Source organism: Camarhynchus parvulus, chromosome 3 (genome assembly GCF_901933205.1).
Source record: "Camarhynchus parvulus chromosome 3, STF_HiC, whole genome shotgun sequence".
NCBI lineage: Eukaryota > Metazoa > Chordata > Aves > Passeriformes > Thraupidae > Camarhynchus > Camarhynchus parvulus.
Window position 1 is genome coordinate 44,530,319 of NC_044573.1, and position 20,858 is coordinate 44,551,176.

Here is a 20,858-nt window from a genome sequence, read left to right on the forward strand (position 1 = left end):
ATTAGGAAAATTCATTGTATAAAATGGAGAGGAGTACAGAGTTATTATATGCTGTTTAAAAGGTGATGATTTTAGCATGCAGGGAACTTCAATTTATCCTTATATTCAACAGCAAAACACTTGCACAGTCTGTGGCACAGGCTATACAATTATGTATCAGTTTTCTGATATTTTTAACTGTTAGAAATAGGTATATACTGAAATCATTATTCCTGCAAAATTTTATGTTAGATTTATAAGCCAAACTTATTTGTAGCCAAGTTTCAATAAGAATGATTATTAATGTCCATTGTAAAAATAAGGGAGTTACATTATTTCTGCTCTATAGTTTTATAAATAGTAACGAGAAGTGCCATCACAGAAATACTTGATTCTTTCTTTGAAGTTACTCTTTTTTTAAGACCATCTCTCTAAGATATTTTAATTTAATTTAACTTCTGATTGAATTGAAACCCATATTTCCCATTTAGTAAGGCGGATTACAAGCTTCACACAGGATCTCTTGAGTACCTATAACGTGGGCATGTATGATGGCTGCCATCTTGGCTGTTCTTGGGCATGAACCATGCAATATTAATTGCTGCATTTTGAGGCTGACAGCCAGTTGGTGGTCATTCAGACATGCAGGGCTTGCAAGATTGTGTGAATGCTGAGTGAAGTTTTTATCACAATATTAAGCTCAAGTAAGTAATGGCTGTATTGACTTTGCATCATCTCATGGACTAGTCTGAACTGGCAACTTATCTGAATGCTGTTCTTCAAGGGATTTAAAAACTGTATCAAAATGCATGCATATAAATAATTTTCCAATCTTATGAGCTGCTAATTTTATGTCTGTAATGTCCTGGATAATGGTATTTTTACAGATGTTAAGTCATGCCAATAAACTCCCTACTTCTGGAAAATGTCAGCTATATCAGCATACCTGCTGCATAGAGATCCAGGATTTATGCACATATGCTCTGCAGCTATGTGAGATTCCAGAACTTACAGTTCTGCAAAAAGATCAGAACTGCTGCCATATTTGATTGGGTTATGTGCCATCCAGATGTGTCAGCCAAGGAGAAGAAAATAAATGCAGGGAAATCTTGGATGAGTAATAGCTAATTCCATTGAGTGCACCTCCTACACAGAATTTGTTTTAAGCTAAGGGCAGTTCCTGGCTGCTTTCCTTCTCCACTGAAGATAAACTTGCATTCATTAAGCTGGGGAAGAGTATAATTTTGAATATTGATAATGCAGTGAAAGTCTTAGTATATGCAGCAACCATTCCATATTCAGAAAATACAGTAAATCCACATCTATTTTGCTGACAAATATGGGTCAGGCTTCTGCCTGTAATGTGTTGGCGTTATATCCTGTTGTATTTGTAACCAACTTCTTCATGATTGGATTTTTTGAATTTTTCTTCCAGTAGACCATGTTACAAGTTCTTGAACTACTGTAGTTGTATGAAATTGATTCTGGATATCAATCTAGGTATTGGAAATTTGGACTTATTTATTTGCTTATTTATTTGACCTCAACAAAAGACACTTTGGATAATAGTTTCAGTCTCACTTTGTGAAAGCATAGCATCTGCTGAATGGTACAGTCACTTGAGTACCATTTGTCTGTCAGAACATAAGGTAGAATGGTGAGCTATTTGTCTTTTCCAGAATGGACACAAAATCTATATGATGCTAACATTCTTCTCTACATCTTTTCCTGTTGGACTTGGTGATCCAAGATCCTCATAAAAGAATATATAGTCTATGTCTGCATCGTGCAATCAAAAGTGAACCGAGATCCTCGAACATGCACCAAGCAGGCTCATTTCTAAAACAGAGCAGTTACTGTTGCTCGAGTGGATCACTGTGCATTGGCTAATTAGCTGGATTCAATCCCACATTAACCTGGCTGTTGTGATTCTGGACATAAATGTTTCCATTTGACACCGTGCTCTTGTCTGTCAATGGAACAACATGTTCAGATCTCATTCATAGGCTGTGCAGACATGCTTATTGTATCTTTTGCTTTTAAATCAGAGGCTAATAAATAGCCAGTATGCCTATTAATTATGTAGCTTAATAAAATGACATGATATTGTTCATGTCATTTATAGCAGATGAAAGGGCTTGCAGCATAAAATAATACCACAAAAATGGACGTTCATGGTGAAAATTCTCATACCAAACCAGATCTTGAAGATTGATATAATTCCAACTTCATTCGGGAGCCCAGGTCAATTTGGGTAGAGTAGTTTGCTCCTGCTTCTATGAATTAACAGAAAATTTCACTCTTCTTTTTTCTCAATGGAGTGCTGCTTATCAGCACAGGAAGTAGTTCAAACATGTAAAACAAAATCATTGATCATATTGTTTAAAACCATGTAAGAGGTGATATTAAAAAAAAAAAACTTATTTGAAGAAAAATTCTTGCTGTGTTCAAGTTTACAAGATCCTAATTGAATTAGTTAAACATTTGCCATCACACACCTCACTTAATTTGATTCCCTTGCCTTGTGTTTTCAAATTGTTAGTGGTATCCTGTGCAGCACAATGACCACATTTTACTTTTTAAAGCTTTGATGGTTATTTCCTTGTGGGTTATTGTATAGAACGCTTTTATATTAATTAGCTTTGCTTTTAATTTTTTGTTTGTTTTTTTTTTAATTATAATATGTGCTTATTTAACCATGTTTGTTAAGGATATGCACTTGAAAATTCTTTCTTTAGTATTCTGTCCCACATTCTGCTCAGACAATTGATTCTTTCTGCGTGACATCATGTTGCTTTTCCTGCTCATATATCAGCTGTTATTTTTCTTTCTTTCCCCCCCTTCCTCCCTTATTTTTTTTTCCTTTTCCCTTCTCTTCTCTTTTATTTTTCTTTTGTCTTCAGCCTGTTCTGCAAACTTGGAGTTCTTGTCAGGCATAGGATTTCACTGTTTGGTAAGGAGACCCTTGACAAATACTAGCATGGCCATCACTTGGTTTTCTTTGCCATTTTTGCATTGTGTTAAGTGCTGCTTTGTTGCATGCTGCATGGCTGAAATGCATGGTCTACACAGACCACCAATTGTTTAGACTGGTAGATCAAAGACTATTTTAGATGGAATAAAAAGCTTTTGTAGTTTTCAGTTTGGCGGGGGGTGATTGGGGCTTTTTAGTTTTCTGTGTGTCTTAACTAATATTTGGGTTTCATTATCATATCAAAGAATTTTGATGAGTAAATTAATATTACTGATTTGTAATGTTGTTCTGAATAATTTGGGAAGAACATTTGACAATCAGAACTGCACATTTGTATTGGAAAGTCATTAAGGAAAATTAGAAGTGGGCTGAAGTGCTTAGTTATGTTCTGTGGAATTCTTGAATATTCTCAGATGTGCTTGACTCCACATACGCATGTGTACCCTCTTTCTGGTATTATGTGACCTTGGCAGGAGCTTGGTGTTTGTCTTATGCCATGTGAAAATCACTGAATTGAAGTCAATCTGAAGTCTGTATCAAGTGTATACATTATATGCAATGTATGGCACATTTTCTTTGCAATTTTCTCTTATGCCATGGTGCTAGGAGAGCTGGAATAGTACATCCTATGCATACATGGCTTCAATGATGGATGCAGTGCAAACTAAAGCATCCATGAACCTACCTAATTGGGTAATTATCTAGAATTAGAATTTGATTATGTTAACATGCACCTAACTCAATTCCGGCATATTTCATTCAATTTGAAGGGAAAGAACTCACTTGCTGCAGCAGTGTGGTGTTTAAAAATTTTACAGACCATTATGAAAACTATTAAACTAAGAAGAAATATTGGAAGGGTTTTGGCATAATCTCTTCTGAACATTTTGGGAGGAGCTGAGTGGATTTGCTTATAAAGCCAAAAGATGATAGGAAGAATGGAGTTTTTTCTGCAGCTGTGTGGCATTGTTGCAGCTTTTTCTGGAGGGTGGAATATGTCATAAACCTACACATAAGCTCTGATTTATACCCTAGGTTGTTTCTTCAAAGAATGAACTAGCTCAGGCGTGCTATTAAAATTTTTGAAATCTTTTTTGTTATTTGTGCATTTGATTTTCAGATTTTTTTTTTCTAAAATGTGTCATGGTTGAAATTAAAAACCTAAGTCAATATAGCTTTCTTCAGTACTAAAGAAAATATCTTTTCTATTCCACTTCTCAGCTTGCTTATTTCTTGTAGTTTGGCTGGGTTCAAGTGCTAGGAGATAAGTCAGATAGGATCAGCTGATTATTTGTGATAGCTAGTTTTTTTTGACTGTTTTCCTAGACTACTGTAACTAACAGATTACAAAATCTTTATGCCAACACAGTAGTTTTGGCATGAATTGTGACGAGGTCGTTGTGAGACTTATGGAGCATGATTGGGTTGTTTACTATGGACTTAATAACTCAAGTCAAAGTCACCTTATAGTTTACCTTCCCCTGCAAGTGAATTGCATGATGTGAGAAAATCTGATTAAAAGAGCTGCACTTATTCCAGCAAAGACAGAGACTGTGCAGAAGAGGAGAAAGTGCTCATAACTGAGCACACCTGGGGCCTAGAAAATTATTTGTACATTTTGAAGGCATCTTCTGTGAGCAGGTGTTGCTCAATAATAACTTTTATGGATAGTGTGGAGTTTGCTATAACAAATATCTAAATTCTATATAGTTTTGCTGTATAGGTACTTTATATTACTGTGAATATGAATGGTACTTCTGAATATAGAGCTGCATTTCTGAAAATCATTAGTGAAAGTCATGTAGCTTAAGATGTATAAAGTAGTTTGTTAAAAGGGGAAATTAAGCATGTCTTACAGAGTGAACTTAGTCACATTTGATATCTGAGAGTGTCACTAAGATTATGGAATTATCATTCAACATAGAATCATTATTTGTTTACAATGTGAAAGTAGATTTTGACTACAATAATTTACAGTTTGAGAGCTGTGGCTGTACACGAGGAAGACTGTATTGATTTATTTTCATTAGTATTAGTGGGTAGATATGGAAAGATTTTGGTGAATAATTTTGGTGAATTGAGCATATTAATTTATATTTCCTCAAATTTAAGTAGCTTGATTGTTTAAATTTCTAGTAAGCCATTCTATTCTGGAGCAAGTTCCTGAGAATTTGTGGCTGCCCCGTCCCTGGAAGTGTTCAGGCTGGGTTGGATGGGGCTTTGAGCAAGCCTTGTCTAGTAGTAGGTGTCCCTGCCCACAGCAGGAGGTTGGACCTAGATGATCTTTAAGGTCCCTTCCAACCCAGGCCATTCCATGATTCTGTGATGGTCTAACACACAGTCTGGTATACCTTGAGCCCTTCCCTCCATACCTGCTGTCATTAGCACAGTCCTGCACTCTCTTCATCAGCACGGGCATTCCTATCATCAGAGCATCAAAATAAAGAAAAAATTTGATCTGACAAAATGCCTTAGTCTTTTGGGGTGATTTTTGGTGGAATTTTTTGGGTCGCCTCAGCTTTCTTATCTGCTTGCTGTACCATTGCATGATCACATGTGCCAGTGAAAAAAAGGTGAGGCTGCCTGGCTGAGGCAGCTGTGGAAGTTGTGGTCCAGGTTTTTTTAATCTGCTGTGGATGAACACCGTAACACTATTTCCTAATTTTGGTAGCATAGAACAACTTTCTCAGTGCTGCAACGAACCTCCCACACCTTCCTTGCACTTTATCTTTTACAATATCTAGTTCACTGAAGCAATTACTAATTTTACTTGAATGTTTGCTTGTATTTTTAAGAAATAATCACCAGTGAGAAAATACAGTATACTGTAGCACTGTAGGCAGATAGAAGTATTTTCAGAAATCTTTCTTAAACATTCGATTTGTTTCTACTTTTTGTTTTAAGAAAATTTAAAGAAAAGCAAGAAAAGACAGTTTTATTTTTGCATAATTTAATTTTAAAAAGTAAATTTTAAAATAGGCTCAAATGTGGTTCAAATTTGTGTAGTATACATCTGTTCTGGATTTAAAAAGTGATCTTAGAGGAAAGAGGCTTGTACATGGCAGCATTTTGGGATGTACATATGTATAGAATGCTTCTTGTATGTAAGTCCTCTTTTACATACCTAAATGGGAAAAATAATTACAGAATATGTGTATTATGTCAGGGACTCTTATTTATGTGGACCCAATGAAGCTATAAATAACTGCAGACTATGGGGAACACCAGGGCATGAACTTTTTTAATGACATTTTTTATAAGTGTTCTCTTCCTGCAATAGCAAGGAAGTTGCAATAGCAACTTTGGAAAGTTAACAGCTTTTATGTTACTGAGAGGGGGAAGATAAATAACCACATATACTTGAATTAATTAAAGCAAAACTTAGAGAAATCAAATGGAAACCAGAAAATACACTGCAGCTCTAATTAACCCCACATTTAAGTGCTTCCATCTTGACTGCCTCAGCTATTTTATGAGATGCTTTCCTGCCTCTAGTTACTGCGTTTGTGTAAACAAGGCTAAGACAAAAAACTGCATGTTCTTTAACATGAAATGATGCAGAAGTTCAGTTGATCTTCTGCTATGTCATTTATTCTTTCATTAAATCCAGGGGTACAGTTAGCAGTGTGTCAATAAGTTATACACTATGCTGAGCTTAATTGGTGGATAATTTTCCTCCCTCTCTAGGAAACGATGCAACATCAATAGTCAACTGTCTTCACATACTGGGACAGACCTTGGATGCAAGGTAACACTGATTATATTTTCTAAAGTAAAAGGAAAATCACTGAAGAAAGTAATGTGCATTACATTTGGGCTACCTGTGTAAGGTGATAGAATTTCAACACTTGAGAAGTTAGAGTGCTGAGAAGAATTCCCATTGCAAAACAAGTCAATTACTAGGATTTGACAGGACAGTATTTGTAGGTTACACTTTAAATTTCATTATGGATAAGTGGTGTCCAGAAACTTCTGACTGTTGTTTTATGTGGTTTTAATCATGTGACTTTCTCAGAACCAAAATAAAGTTAGAAATATTTTATTATTTTCCTTACCCTGTTTAATCAAAAAATTCAGGAGTTAAATGCACAGTAAATCTGTCTCATAGAGTGTCTTCTTTGCAAATTAATTCACATTCTAAATTGAAACAAACCCAAACCCTTTGCCTGAATTCAGTGCTACTTTTATCTTAAATTGAGCTGCTTGAGCTGTTATTGTGAGGTTTGTGGATGAGACAACATTGATATATTGGAGAGTAATGTGTTGCTTTTCATTTGTTGTAAAGTCAGCCATCTGTGCTGAGAGTTGATTTTTAGATTTTTGCATTTTTGAACAAAATATGATAGCTTAAACTGCCTCCATGGAAATTTTAAGGTAATTTGTTTCGCTTTGCATGAAGTCTCAAAACAATTGTCTATATTACGTGCATATAGATGTGCATATCTTTGCAGTTGCTTTTATGGAAAAGTTTTATATTCCATTTGCTAAGGGGTAGAGTCATGATCACGGCCATTAATATGGCTCAGCTCTTGCATGGTATGCCTTTAGTTTGCAATGTCTTAGGTTTTTTGTCTTAAATTGTCTTTGGTCCATGCAATCACACAGACAGAATACAGACACAAGTGAAGGTCACTAATTCAGCTCTTAGTAGAGATGTGAAAATAGCTCCAGATCGAGATGAAGGAATTAATGGAGGCAGCACAGAAGTTTGAAGATAGTGCTCTTGAAACTGTATATATCCACTCTTTAAAGTAAACAATCGGACTAAAAGAACTGGACGGATACTGAATTTACAAAAGAGCATCACCTCAATTTATTTCACACATGCCTAAACAGATACTTTCTTTAAACAAATTGAGCTAGTTAAATCATCTAAGGTAATAATTCTCCTGGTTTGCATCTTCATATTGTTGATTATGGTGCTATAGTTACATAATAAATGCATTTATTGATTTATTGATTTGGTTTTTACAGATGTGGTTGTTTTTACTCATGCCTTTCTCATGCCATTGTTCTGGAGATAGAAATGTAACTGCTTTAATTAGGAAGATTTTCTAACTTCTATCTTGAGATGATTCTTTTCTTTCTAGAGTCAGAAATCACAGGCTTAATAGTTCTTGTTTTTGTTATGTAGTTTTTGGGTTTTTTCCTCTCTGAAGGCAAATGAATCACTTTATAAATCCTGAAGGACCATTTGCTTGGCAGGAAAACAGATAAAGTATCCTTGTGTTCTGCAGGATACCTCTGAAACTTGTTTTCAGTCAGTTATTCTGCTCTGAGGAGATTTTACAATGTTAAAAGATGAAATATTTTTCTTCGGATCTCAGTTATCTATTTCATATAATCCAAGACTAAGCGTTCTTCCATGCTTGTATAACGTAATATTCCTTTTCATTCTTTTTGCATTATGTAAACAGGACTGTGATGAAAACTGGTCTGGAATCTGTTAGGATGGCATTGAGAGCATTTTTGGACAATGCTGCTGAGGATCTGGAGAAAACAATGGAAAATCTTAAGCAAGGCCAGTTTACACACAGCAGAAACCAGCCAAAAGGAGTTACACAAATCATTAATTATACCACTGTTGCTCTCCTGCCAGTGCTATCTTCATTATTTGAGCATATTGGACAGCACCAGTTTGGGGAAGATTTGATATGTATGTATCATATTATCATATATATATATATGTAGAAGGTCCATGCCATTAAGATATCTGTAGTGTCATGCAATAAGCATTACTAAACTCTCAATTCTATTAAAGAAGGACAAATCCTATGTCATTTTGACAAAATTTTTATTGATTTAGTCAAACATTTGCAGCAATTGACCAAAAACAGTCTGCAGTTTTTAGTGGACTCTGAATAAATATTGAAGCAGATGTGTCCACAATTGCAAAGTCAGAAGGATCGATTTTGTTTATAACTTTATCATATATTTACTGTGACTTTCTTCATGTGTGAGAATTCACTTTGTGTAAGTTACTTTGTCTTTACTTGTCTATAAATAAGGTTATACTACAAGAATGGTATTGCACCATCATCCATGCACCTCAGTTTCAGTTAGAGGGGAATCTTCAGTTAGAGGTCCTTAAATTCTGAGAATTTAAGAGGAAAGGGAGAAGTGGAAGGAGCTGCTGAAGAATTCAGACACCAGAGAAGGGAGTGTATGTGAAAATCTGGATATTGGATTTCTGTAAAGGTTCTGATTGTAGTGGATCCAGTGGTCCTTTATTTTCCCAAACCCAAAATTTTGCAGCCAAAATTTTGCAGACTTTGCGGCCTGCACAGAAAACTTGAATTTTATATATTTTAGGAACTCACAGAGATGTTACTGTCCAGATGGCACTAAAGGAGGAAATCCTACCCTGCATAGCTAATTCTGTGACTCAGTTATGAAAATCCATGAGAAGGACTTGGAGGAAAAGAATAATGAGTTACATTTTTTCTCTTTTTAGAATCTGTAAAAAGTGTTAATTAAAGTAGCCTTAAAAGAGCTCTTCAAAAATTTGGAGTTGTATTGATGGATTTGAAAGTCATGAGATGTAAACATCCACTTTTTTCATTAAACTATTTCTGTAAAATTCCAGAGATTTTGATGGTATCCAGAAAAAGTAATTTTTTCATCATAAACCACTTTTTCAGGCATGAACATTTTCATGCCTTGTATAATTTTTGGACTCTGGTATCCCATGTTTTGGAACTTAATATTTAGCTTTGAATCCTTTATCACTCAGGGTGGTGTTCTTAATCAGCTATTCTACATACATCACACCAGTGTAAACCATCGAATTTAGAATTCATGAACTAAGAAAGAAGAATTATTTAAAATTGGCCCTATTTATTTTGTCTAGAGTGTAGTGGAAAGACTAATTTTTCATAAACACAACTTCTCTTTACGTTTTGTTAAGAGTAAGATTTATCTTATTTGTACAAGCATCTTGACCTGGTGCTTGTACCTGAGAGTACTGGTTAGAGTATACTCCATGTGTGGGTCATGTACAAAGATGGGTCAGTCTACCTGAGGTTCATAATTACGATGTAAAAACACTGAACTCTGAGATGATCTGAACTCAAATCACAGTACAGTAAATGGCTGGGCCTGTAGCTTGGATACAAGGTCTTGTAGGCTCTCCCAGCCCATGCAGTCTTACCCTGTTCTACTCATAATATTTCATTAATTGCATGTTGAGGGATGAAATTAGCACTGTAGGAGAGACTACAAAAGATATCTGTTGTTAAACTGTTACTGCAGAGTGCATTATAAAAGCATTTTTTCAAATAGTTTTTAAGGTTACTCTTACAGTTTTATGACTGAATTACTTGATAATTTTAAAACATCTTTTGATGAAGTATTCATATGGAATAAAGAATTATTTATTGTTTTTAATCCTTTGTAAGTTTAAAGTGTAAATTAAGTACATGCTATTATGTGCTATTAGTGCCTAAATGAAAAAAAAAATTATAAACTGTTATTAAAATAATTAAATATCTGTTTAACAGGATTGCCTTTATTTTGCACAGTGGTATTCTGTTTGTAAAGGTGTCATGTGTGAACAGTTGGTATGCCATTAATTTAATAAAATTAATGTACTAGTGGAATAGGTTTACTATTTTAGGTATTAACATGATATTTAAGTAAATGGAAATTTTGAGTGAAAAGTATAGCACTTGGACATCCAAAGACTTTGTATTTAGTGGGTAATTTCTGTGGATTGCCTTTGTTAGCTTAATATTTTTAATTCCTTTATTATCTGATGTAATTTATTTTAATTCTTTGGGAATGTATTGCAAAGAAAAATCTCTTTGTAAATATAGTTTTTTCTTCCCTTTAGTGGAAGATGTTCAGGTATCTTGTTACAGAATATTGGCCAGTTTATATGCTCTGGGAACGAGCAAGAGTATCTATGTTGAGAGGTAAGAAGGAAAATAGTTATTCTGTGTTTAATATTTGCCTTTATATTTAGCATCATGAATTTTCAGTTCAGAAATTAATATAGAAGGGTATTATTGGAAAGATATCTTGAAAGAAAATATAGATGTGCTAAGATGTTAAGTGGAATGCAGATGCATTTACTATAATATGTTTGAAATATTGTATTATATGTTTTTCAAAATACTTTTCCTAATTAAAATAAAAATTAAAAATAAAATTATCTGACTTTATAATGAACAGCACTATATTTGAGGGTTAACTAAGGTATTCTAAAATTATATCATTCAGCTCAGGAGTTGTTATATTCTTCCTGCTGTGATGTTTAATTGTGATGTATATTTTTTTCTCATTACCCTAAATTTAATTTTGTCGCTTGTAAAGCACTATTTGTTTTCTAGCTGTTACCCAGGTAAAGGAGGCATTGCAATTGCTGTTTTATACATCTCTGTATCTGCTAACCCCCTTCCAAGTTACATTTGGTATTTGTAAGCCATGTTTGGTCATAAAATAGAGATTCTAGAGAACCTAGAAAAATTCAGATTTAAAACGGAAGAGTTGCACTGCAATGACTAACACTGTTCTGAAGACAGCTAAACAGAATGCATCATTTCAGATATCGGCAGCAGTAGTCTAGGAAGTTCAGTGTCTAGGAAGTGACACTCTTGAGCAGATCAACCTGTACATAACTCCAGAGCACCCCCATGGCATACCCTTGCTTACTTGGTGGTGGTATCACAGGCAACAGTATGAAAAATCATTGGGACCAAAATTTAAGTCAAGAAACCCCCCAAATCTGTGGAAAATCAGGTCTCCTTGATTTCATTAAGGACATAAAATTAATTTATTTTGCTGTTTGGTAAATAAAAGATATAGGATTTCTCTTGAAGACAAAATGTATCAGTGTAACTGTATGATTGTCTGCCACCAAAATCATAAAGCACATGCTGTTCTCAGGTTTATGTGATGGATATATGTTTTGCTTAAAGAAAAGGGGGAAAAAAAGAAGGAGAAAACAGTATGAGTGATAATGGGAATGAAGTTAGATTTAACAAAATAAAGTTTAATGAGTTAGATCTAGAAAGAATAAAATCTCCAAGACCAAGATAAACTATAGGCCAAGGATGAACCTTGTTAAATCACAAGACCAGTTTTGAGGTATTTTATTCCTTTTAAGTTGAAACTTTGAACTCCTGAGTTCAAATTCTCTCGAATTTCTGTCACATGTGTGATTTGGTCTCAGCTAGGGATTTCTCACCTTTCTAAATTCTGCTGTGATCAATTAAATGGAAAATTAGAAAGACTATTATAGCTGTCATGTGAAGAACCCAAGTGAAGTGGCAGGGAGGGCATCACTTACTTCTTCCTAGAAACAGGCTTTTTAAAATTTTGACACACAAAGAATTTTGATTATCAAATAAATGTCATATAGTTGAAGATATTAAAGCAATGGCTTTGTGATAAAATTTCAGAGCTCTTGATCATTAGAAACAATTTTCCACTAACTGAAGAACTAGACTTTCATACTAGACTAAGCATAAAAGTGATTATCATTATTTCTCAGAAAAGTGAAATATCACTTAGATAAAATGATAGCTGATTTTGTTCTCTTGGTCTATCCAGTAGCTTTTTCTTAATAGTAGGGATTATACAGTCAGTGAAGTTGACAGGAAAGTAAGAGAACAGGAGGCATTTTTATAATTACTTTGGTTTCCCCTGCATGTTTTTCATTTTCTATGAGCTGTGTAGGCCACCTTTGAGATTTTATGTCTTTACATATCATTCATATATTAGCAGGGGGTTGCTAGACTTCTTTTCCAATTACAAGTTGTTGTGTTGATGATCCCAGTAATGTGGCTTCTCTTTGAAATGCATTGATCTCAGAACAAAGCCCCAAGGTGTGGTCAGTCAGTACTTACCAGGTGACTCCACTGGTGGTCCTTTCCAACCTTACCCATTCTGTGGCTCTGTGATCAAAGATGTGTGTCACTAATGGCGTTTGTTAATTCACAGGCAACGATCAGCACTAGGAGAGTGCTTGGCTGCTTTCTCAGGGGCGTTTCCAGTGGCTTTTTTGGAAACTCATTTGAACAAACATAATATCTACTCAATCTACAATACCAAGAATGCAAGAGATAGAGCAGGTATTTCCAGAAACTGATATCATGATTATGAAAACATGATTTCACTATAAATGCTGCTTGCCTTAAGATGTGTGATTTTGCATACATTTTATAATGCAAGAATTTTCTTGTAATTTCATGGATTAATTTATTTTCTAAATCTTTCTTTCTAAATCAATCTTCTAATCAATTTCTTTTCTCAATCTGGTAAAACTGATCATTATATGTTCCTAATGCTACTGATATGTTAATTTTGAGATACCATTCTCAAAATGCCACTTTGGAATTTTGTTAATGAAGAGACTGCACATTTTTAGTACCTCAGATATTCTATATTTGATCATAAAATTAAGCAATCTTGTCAGGAGCTTTGGTTCCTCAGTTTACATAAACAGTTTTGGGTCCCTAAAACATGCTTGCAACTGAAGGAAAATAGCTTTGCTGTATTAATTACATATTATGCCCATATAAATTAAAAAAATAGCAGACTAGTATGTAGATTGGTTGAAATTTTGTTAGACATAAAGGGCAGTACAGATGTTTTACAGTGACATTATGTATGTTTACTTTACATGTATCTTTTTTTTCCATTCTTGATGTTTCTTATGCTGCAACATGATTGTTGAATAAGGTCACATGCACAAACTGTTCCTGAAATAAATAGAAGTTGCAGTAGAACTTCACCAGCTCTGCATATATGCTGATTCTATATCATATTACAGATACTCAAAGATGACAGTGTATGTTTGTGTAAGATGTCAGTTTATAACTGCAATAATTTTATAACTTCACCTTTATTTTTTAAAAAAGGGAGCATAACTGATTTTTTCTCCAAGGAGCTCTAGTATCCAAACTTTAAAATATCAAAAATTATGCATACTTACTATATACATATACAGTCCACTCTACTGTCATGACTTTTAACAGAAATTTGAATGTTTTGTCCAAAATTGCATAATCTTTAAGGAGACTATGTGATGTCAGTGTAAAATATATTTGCTCTAAATAGGAGAATATACTGCTTGGCAAAAAAGACAACAAGGAGTTGTGGGATGCTGGTAGAGACACTTGTATTCACAAGTTGCAGGCTAAAGTTTTGCTCTGTAGATACCTGTGTATGTCATGGTATTTGTCTGTTAGTATGTTAAACATTCAGGAGCTACAGATTGTGCTTGCAGAGATTTTTTTGTAGATGAAAGAAACTGCCTCAAAAATCAAGGTAACTGCAGTGCCTTTTCAGAGGAAGGAACTAAAAATTCAAATGAATTCAAAAGTAAACATTTACAATCACATATTCATCTCTAGAATCAGTTTCTCAATCTGCTCAATTTGTTAGGATAGGCAATGGTTTCTGTTTGTTCTATTAGAATTCCAGGTCTCATCTGATGTATTGTTGAGAGATATTTCATGGTATCAATTTGTTTTCTCAACAGCAAAACTTACACTGGAAGGAATTTTGAAATTCAAGGTTTATTTTGTATATAGAAAATTGCATCTGATTTCTATGAATTCGTTCCACAATATTTACATTGTTGAAGGTTTCATATAGAAATTTTAATTACAGAACTGTTCATATAAACAGTTTATTGCTCAACAGTATGAAAGGATGTGTTTTTTATCATTGTGTTTGGTATGTTTCCTTTGTATCACAAGGGTGCAAATGTAAACAGAAAAGAGAAGTTGTATTGAATAGCTGCTGAAGAGAATTGTTCTCCTGTTATGACCTAGTTTATTGACATTTGGTATTTTTTTTTCAATAGTTCTCAATTTGCCAACTAGTGTAGAAGAGGTTTGCCCAAATATTCCTTCCTTGATGAAGCTGATGGAAGAAATAGTGGAACTGGCCGAATCCGGTATTCGTTACACACAAATGCCACATATCATGGAAGTCATACTGCCCATGCTGTGTAGTTACATGTCACACTGGTGGGAGCATGGGCCAGAGAACAATCCTGACAAGGCTGAAATGTGTTGCACAGCCTTAACGTCGGAGCACATGAACACACTGTTGGGTAACATATTGAAAATCATCTATAACAACCTTGGTATTGATGAAGGAGCCTGGATGAAGAGATTAGCAGGTAAGAAGTGAAAATAAATTAATTAGCAAGCAAATGTGTGTGTATATTCAGAATGTATATACACACACACACAGACTCTGAATCACTCTGTATTTGCCCTGTGAAAGCAGGAATAGGAGAACACTCATATTTTTACATTTTTAAACAATACAGATCTGGATGAACCAGAAATACCAAGTATGAACGAAAAGCAGTGTAAGCAGTATGTTTTAAACTCTCTATAAGTAATATATGAAGTACATTAGAATATTTCTTTTTTCATACAGTATCTACATGTGCCTTTTGCAGTGTATTAAATTCAAGGACTATAGTAATTTAGCCCCATTTTCATTATATAGCAAATTTTCATTTACAGGCATTATACAGTTCCTTGCTATTCTGCATGAGTGCTGGATCCTTCAAACCTGGGTTTGAAGGCATGTATCTAATATATATTCATTATAATGAAATGTTGAAATTCTCATGTCATTTTAGTAATAGTTACATTGACTATCATCTTGTGAACAACTTGAAATTAATTTTAAAACACTTTAATTCCCAGTGTTGCAATCTCTGAGGGAAAGTCACTTCAGTTGTGTGGATTCAATTTTTCAATTAGACTTTCTCATGACTTTTCAGTATTTACTGTAGTAGTAATTTTATTCATGTCAGCATTCAGAATGCCTAGTGTTTTGAGAGTTAGTAATGTAATGCACTCTAAGAATAGGTAGTAACTGCCTAAAATTCTGTGTAATTTAATCAGTGTGTTTGGTACCAATGAGCCCAGTTGAAGTGCCAATTTACATAACTGTTGTTATGAGCAGATTTTCAAAAAGCTTGTATTAACAAGTCTGAAATGAATCAGTTGAATCACTCCCATTTGTGTCTACATACCAGACTTCTTAGTGTGCAGAAGAAATACAGGCAAGATGTTTCTGTGGGTTTTCAAATAACCAGGGCATGCTTTCCAGCTCCCCTTTGCTCAAGCAAGGTTCAAAGCAGGAGCTAGCAGCGGAGAAAAGTTCCGTCTACACTATGTAGCTATATTTGTGTCCATCCATACCATTAAACAACTTTGGCATTGCTCAATAAAACTATGCAGACAAATACTATGCTGACAGAATTCCAGTAAAAAGGTGTTTCAAGTTTTATGATCTTGCAGCCTTAGTCCGTGAAGTTGCAATTTCTGCCCTCAAAGTGAATTGACTTTGTGAAATCCTGACCACATTTAATTCTTGGCAAAATTTCTGCTGATTTCAATGGGGGCAGGATTTGGCTCTGTAGCGTAGAAGAAAGATTCAAAGAAGTGGGAAAAGGTAAAAGATTTTAGTTATATTTTGTGGCCAGGTATATATTATAATATTCATTGCCTTAAATAGTGTTTTCCCAGCCCATCATAAGTAAAGCGAAGCCACAGCTCTTAAAGACACACTTCCTTCCACTGATGGATAAACTAAAGAAAAAGGCAGCAGTGGTTGTATCGGATGAAGAACATCTAAGAGCAGAAGGCAGAGGTGACATGTCGGAGGCTGAACTGCTCATCCTAGATGAGTTCACCACTTTGGCACGGGACCTCTATGCCTTCTACCCTTTGTTGATTAGATTTGTGGACTATAACAGGTATGTGGAGAGGAATAGGTCAATGAATCTCATAAAACCTTCCTTTTTATTGATACCGCCTCTTGTCCCTTGATGTGCCTAGCACTGAATTAAAGTGGCTTTTACTCAGTCTGACAATCTTGCAGTTGCTCAAGCTAATGCTTTCTGACATTTAGGAGGAGCTGGGGTCTTTTTGAGAAGAAAACAAAACAAAATTTCAATCCAGATCTATTGGATTAGAATTAGGATTAACATTAAAGGATTGTAAGGGTTTGAAATAGGACATCAAAAAGCCACTGCTACCAGAAAGGATTAAAAGCATCTATTATTGTTTTTGTTGATTTGTATCCTTGTAAAATGTTGAAAAGTGATTTCAAAGCATTAAGACAATGAGGATTATCCCCCTTTTCACCTTTTTACCAAATTTTAGGGCAAAATGGCTCAAAGAGCCCAATCCTGAAGCAGAAGAGTTGTTCCGCATGGTGGCCGAAGTTTTTATTTACTGGTCAAAGTCTCATGTAAGTAATTCCTTGGTAAATACTTTTTTTTAACAAGACTTCTTAATAGGTAGATCAGTTATTTAGTGGTTATATTTGTGAAACACATTTAATGACAGAAGTGAAACTGCAGATGGGAAGGTATTAATGAGTCACATTTCTAATACTTTTGAAATGGCAGAGAAAATAAGAGAGTTGGATAGGTATTTTGTAACATAGTAAATTGATTAAAGATAATTTTCTTACAGATTCTAGTTTTTTTGTTGTGGGTTTGTTATTTGGGATTTTTTTAAAATGTGTTAAACTCATTGCATTTTGTATCCTTACCATTTTTTCTTTTCAATTATTTTAACCCTTTTAAATTATTTTAACCATAGCCTTTTTGTAATCACAGCTAGTAAGCACTGATACATCTTAAATAAAACCTGATTCAGTGAATACTGGAGCACAAGGAATTAAAAACTCAAGAGAGTCAAATTGCTTTAAGGCATTAGATCTTTGTGTGGACTCTTGTCTATATGAAATTTCTTTATTTGTTATAGCTTCAATTGTCTCAAGTATGGGGAACAAGATACCTTATAAGTTCAGTATTTGTGCCTGAATTTGGCTATAAGATTTATTATAAACAACACTGTGCACAAAAAGTGATTACACTATGGGTGGATACCAGATAATGAAATCGCCTGTGTATTCATAATTTTAATATTTTATTTAAGTATTTTCTTATCTACCTGAATATAGTGGAAGTTTATAATGGGGAAAAATGAATTAATAATTTAGTAAGGGAAAACCTGGACAATATTTTTATATTGAATTGGAGGAGGGATGAGATTTTTATCATGTCTTTTTCATGGCTAGAGAAACATTTCCTTCTCTCTAGCATGGAGAAAATCCCCAAACTTACACTACCGAGTTATGCAATGTAAATGAAGCTGAAATTCCAGGACATTGTTGATCATCTGTTAATTTTTACTGCCTTTGTCTTGACTTGTGGACTTTACAGATTTCTACTTAATTTGTACTTTTATTTAAGGTGTGTTTAGATAGAGGACTCATATAAATGCTTCTAACTGGATCTGTATATTTTCAGAATTTCAAAAGGGAAGAGCAGAACTTTGTGGTACAAAATGAAATCAACAACATGTCTTTTCTTATCAGTGACACCAAATCTAAGATGTCTAAGGTAGCGTAATCATATTTTTCTCTTTGCGAAGGGAAGGAGTCAGGAAGATTCCAGAGAAGCAGCTTTTATTGTTTAATTTTTTTTTTTTTTTTTTTTTTTTTTTGGAGGGCAGGGGATTTGCTTTTGGTTTTTTTTTTTTTTCTGGTGAAGAAATCTATTGAAAACACTGGGTTAAGATGCAAAGCACAGTCATTTGAGTAACACATTGCAAAATATTGGCAATGTTAAAATGCCAGTTCCCCTGGATGAGGTCACACCTGTATAGATAATAAGGAAATTGTCAAACCAGACAAAAGTACAAAGTTGCTAGTACAATTCTTTTGTTTAATACTGGATTTGGTTTCTTTTTACTTACTCTGCAGGCAGCAGTTTCTGACCAGGAAAGGAAGAAGATGAAGCGAAAAGGTGACCGCTACTCCATGCAGACCTCTCTCATTGTGGCAGCACTGAAGAGATTGCTTCCAATAGGCCTAAACATTTGTGCCCCTGGAGACCAAGAGCTAATTGCACTGGCCAAAAATCGTTTTAGCATGGTAGGTGCTCTTCTTGGACTTCTAAAGGTTTAAAATATTTACTAATCTAATTTTTGAATGTTTCACCCTGTGTTGATTCTTACAGCATGATTCAGAGAATCAAGATTGTAATTCTGTTTTATAAGGTCACAGTGGGTGATTATGGTGTGTATCTACGTATTTTCCTCATGGCTTAAAACATTTCAATTTGAACATACTTATGATCAGTATGGATGTATTTCAGAATGATCAGTATATGAATAGAGATAATATTCAGTAGTTATTTCTTTCTCTTAATTTTTAATGCAAAATAGCGTTTGTTATATTTTACGAAGCTTGAGTGTAGTTGGAGTTGATCTCTGAAGTCTTTTCCAATCTAGTTGATTCTGTGACTCTCATAAAATTAAGAACTAGCTGTTTCCTAACTTCTGTGCCCAATATCATAACGATTTCCCTTTAAGTGTTCTCATGTGAATGAAAGAATTTCTGTAGGGATAGACTGTTTCAAAAGTGATTCTTTTGGGTATATACTCACAGTGCAATAATTTGATTTTAATTTGGAATATACTCCTTTGCTTAAGCTATAATACTTTCTACACTGTAGGGGGTTATATGACCATTGGACTGTTGAACTGAATCCTATAAAGGATGCTATGAAAGAGCTCTGCAAAAAAAGAGAACTCAAATCATAGAAGGCTCTGTTCATGTTACTGGCTTTATTTGGTCAAACTTTCCATATGTGTATGTTAGCAGTTTGAATTCAGGCTTGCATTTAGTGTGTTACTGTGAACAGACATGTATGATGCCATCCAGTACTTGATCCTGCAAGCTTGGTTAAGAGAAGGTTTGTCTCTGATATTTTTCTCAATCTTTCATATTGTCAGTTTCGTTCATCATCTCATGAAGCCCAAGGTTGATATTTATATGAATCATAAGGTTTCCTAATTACCTTCCATTCTTAATTTATATGGTTTGCAATCTATTGGCAGAAAGACACTGAAGATGAAGTACGAGATGTCATCCGCAGTAATATTCACCTTCAGGGCAAGGTAATCTATGTGCAGTTTTTAAATTTGATTTTTCTTCCTTTGAATTCATTTGTCAGCGCTGTATAATGGCAGCCTGCCTTGGTTCATTAGGATAACTTGTAGTCCCTTATTCTCTTCTGTCAAGTAACTTGTTCATATTAACTGATAGATGTTAGGTTTTTAATGTGTGTTTATGTGCACTATATACAATGATATATGGCACTTCAAATTTCTCTCCATTCATGCCATTAATAAAAAATTTGAGATGGAAGGAAGCTCTATCACTGTTTAAACTGCACCTACTAGCATTTGAGATAAAATCTAGTCTTTGAGCAAAATGCTCAAAGTTACTTGGTATCAGCTTGAAGTGTAAATGAAAAGGAAGCTACCATTTTGACATACTCTGTTAAGTGAAAAACCTCCAGTATTCTCTGTTTGGTTCCTGCTTTTCAGCCCTGGGAAAAGAAGGTATTTTGGGAAAAAATAGATTTCTGTTACTGAATTCCAAGTAGTGCCAGGTGAATAGCTTTAGGGGAAAATCTTGAAATGGCCAGTGTGATGAAACTGTTTTATTAATGCTTCAAATAAAGAAAAAGAAGACAGAATATGGAAGTGTAATAAAATTATGCATGTGTCTTCACTGTTGAAGAGAGATGGAATCGTACCTATGGATGTTGCTTTACTTAAGATTGTCCTCTACCTCCTCCCCCTTCCCCATCTTTTATTCACCTCAAGGGAAAACTAAACTACTGTTTTCTGTGCTTATTAAAAGGTCACAAAAGAGTAAACCTGAGTTAGAAAATCTGGTGCTTTTTTTTTCTAAACCGTTATTTAAGAATCATTCAGAAGTCTAGATTCCACTGCAATCAATGCATGGCAGTAATAATTTTTTTCAATGAGCTGGTAGTGAGATGGTTCTTCCTGATTAATATGTGAAGATTAATTTTCTCTCATCATATTTTCCATATGTCTCT

The 20,858-nt window shown here is 34.4% G+C and overlaps 1 protein-coding gene across 1 annotated transcript in view; it reads left to right on the plus strand.

The window, feature by feature from the left end:
- RYR2 (ryanodine receptor 2) overlaps positions 1–20,858 on the plus strand; it is a 380,434-nt gene that overhangs the window by 291,828 nt on the left and 67,748 nt on the right. The window contains exons 62-72 of the mRNA XM_030944688.1: positions 2,883–2,932; positions 6,641–6,701; positions 8,371–8,609; positions 10,785–10,866; positions 12,896–13,026; positions 14,766–15,086; positions 16,445–16,685; positions 17,095–17,182; positions 18,252–18,344; positions 18,707–18,877; positions 19,846–19,905. Coding sequence (XP_030800548.1) covers positions 2,883–2,932; positions 6,641–6,701; positions 8,371–8,609; positions 10,785–10,866; positions 12,896–13,026; positions 14,766–15,086; positions 16,445–16,685; positions 17,095–17,182; positions 18,252–18,344; positions 18,707–18,877; positions 19,846–19,905 — 1,537 coding nt within the window. The remainder of the gene's footprint in view (positions 1–2,882; positions 2,933–6,640; positions 6,702–8,370; positions 8,610–10,784; positions 10,867–12,895; positions 13,027–14,765; positions 15,087–16,444; positions 16,686–17,094; positions 17,183–18,251; positions 18,345–18,706; positions 18,878–19,845; positions 19,906–20,858) is intronic.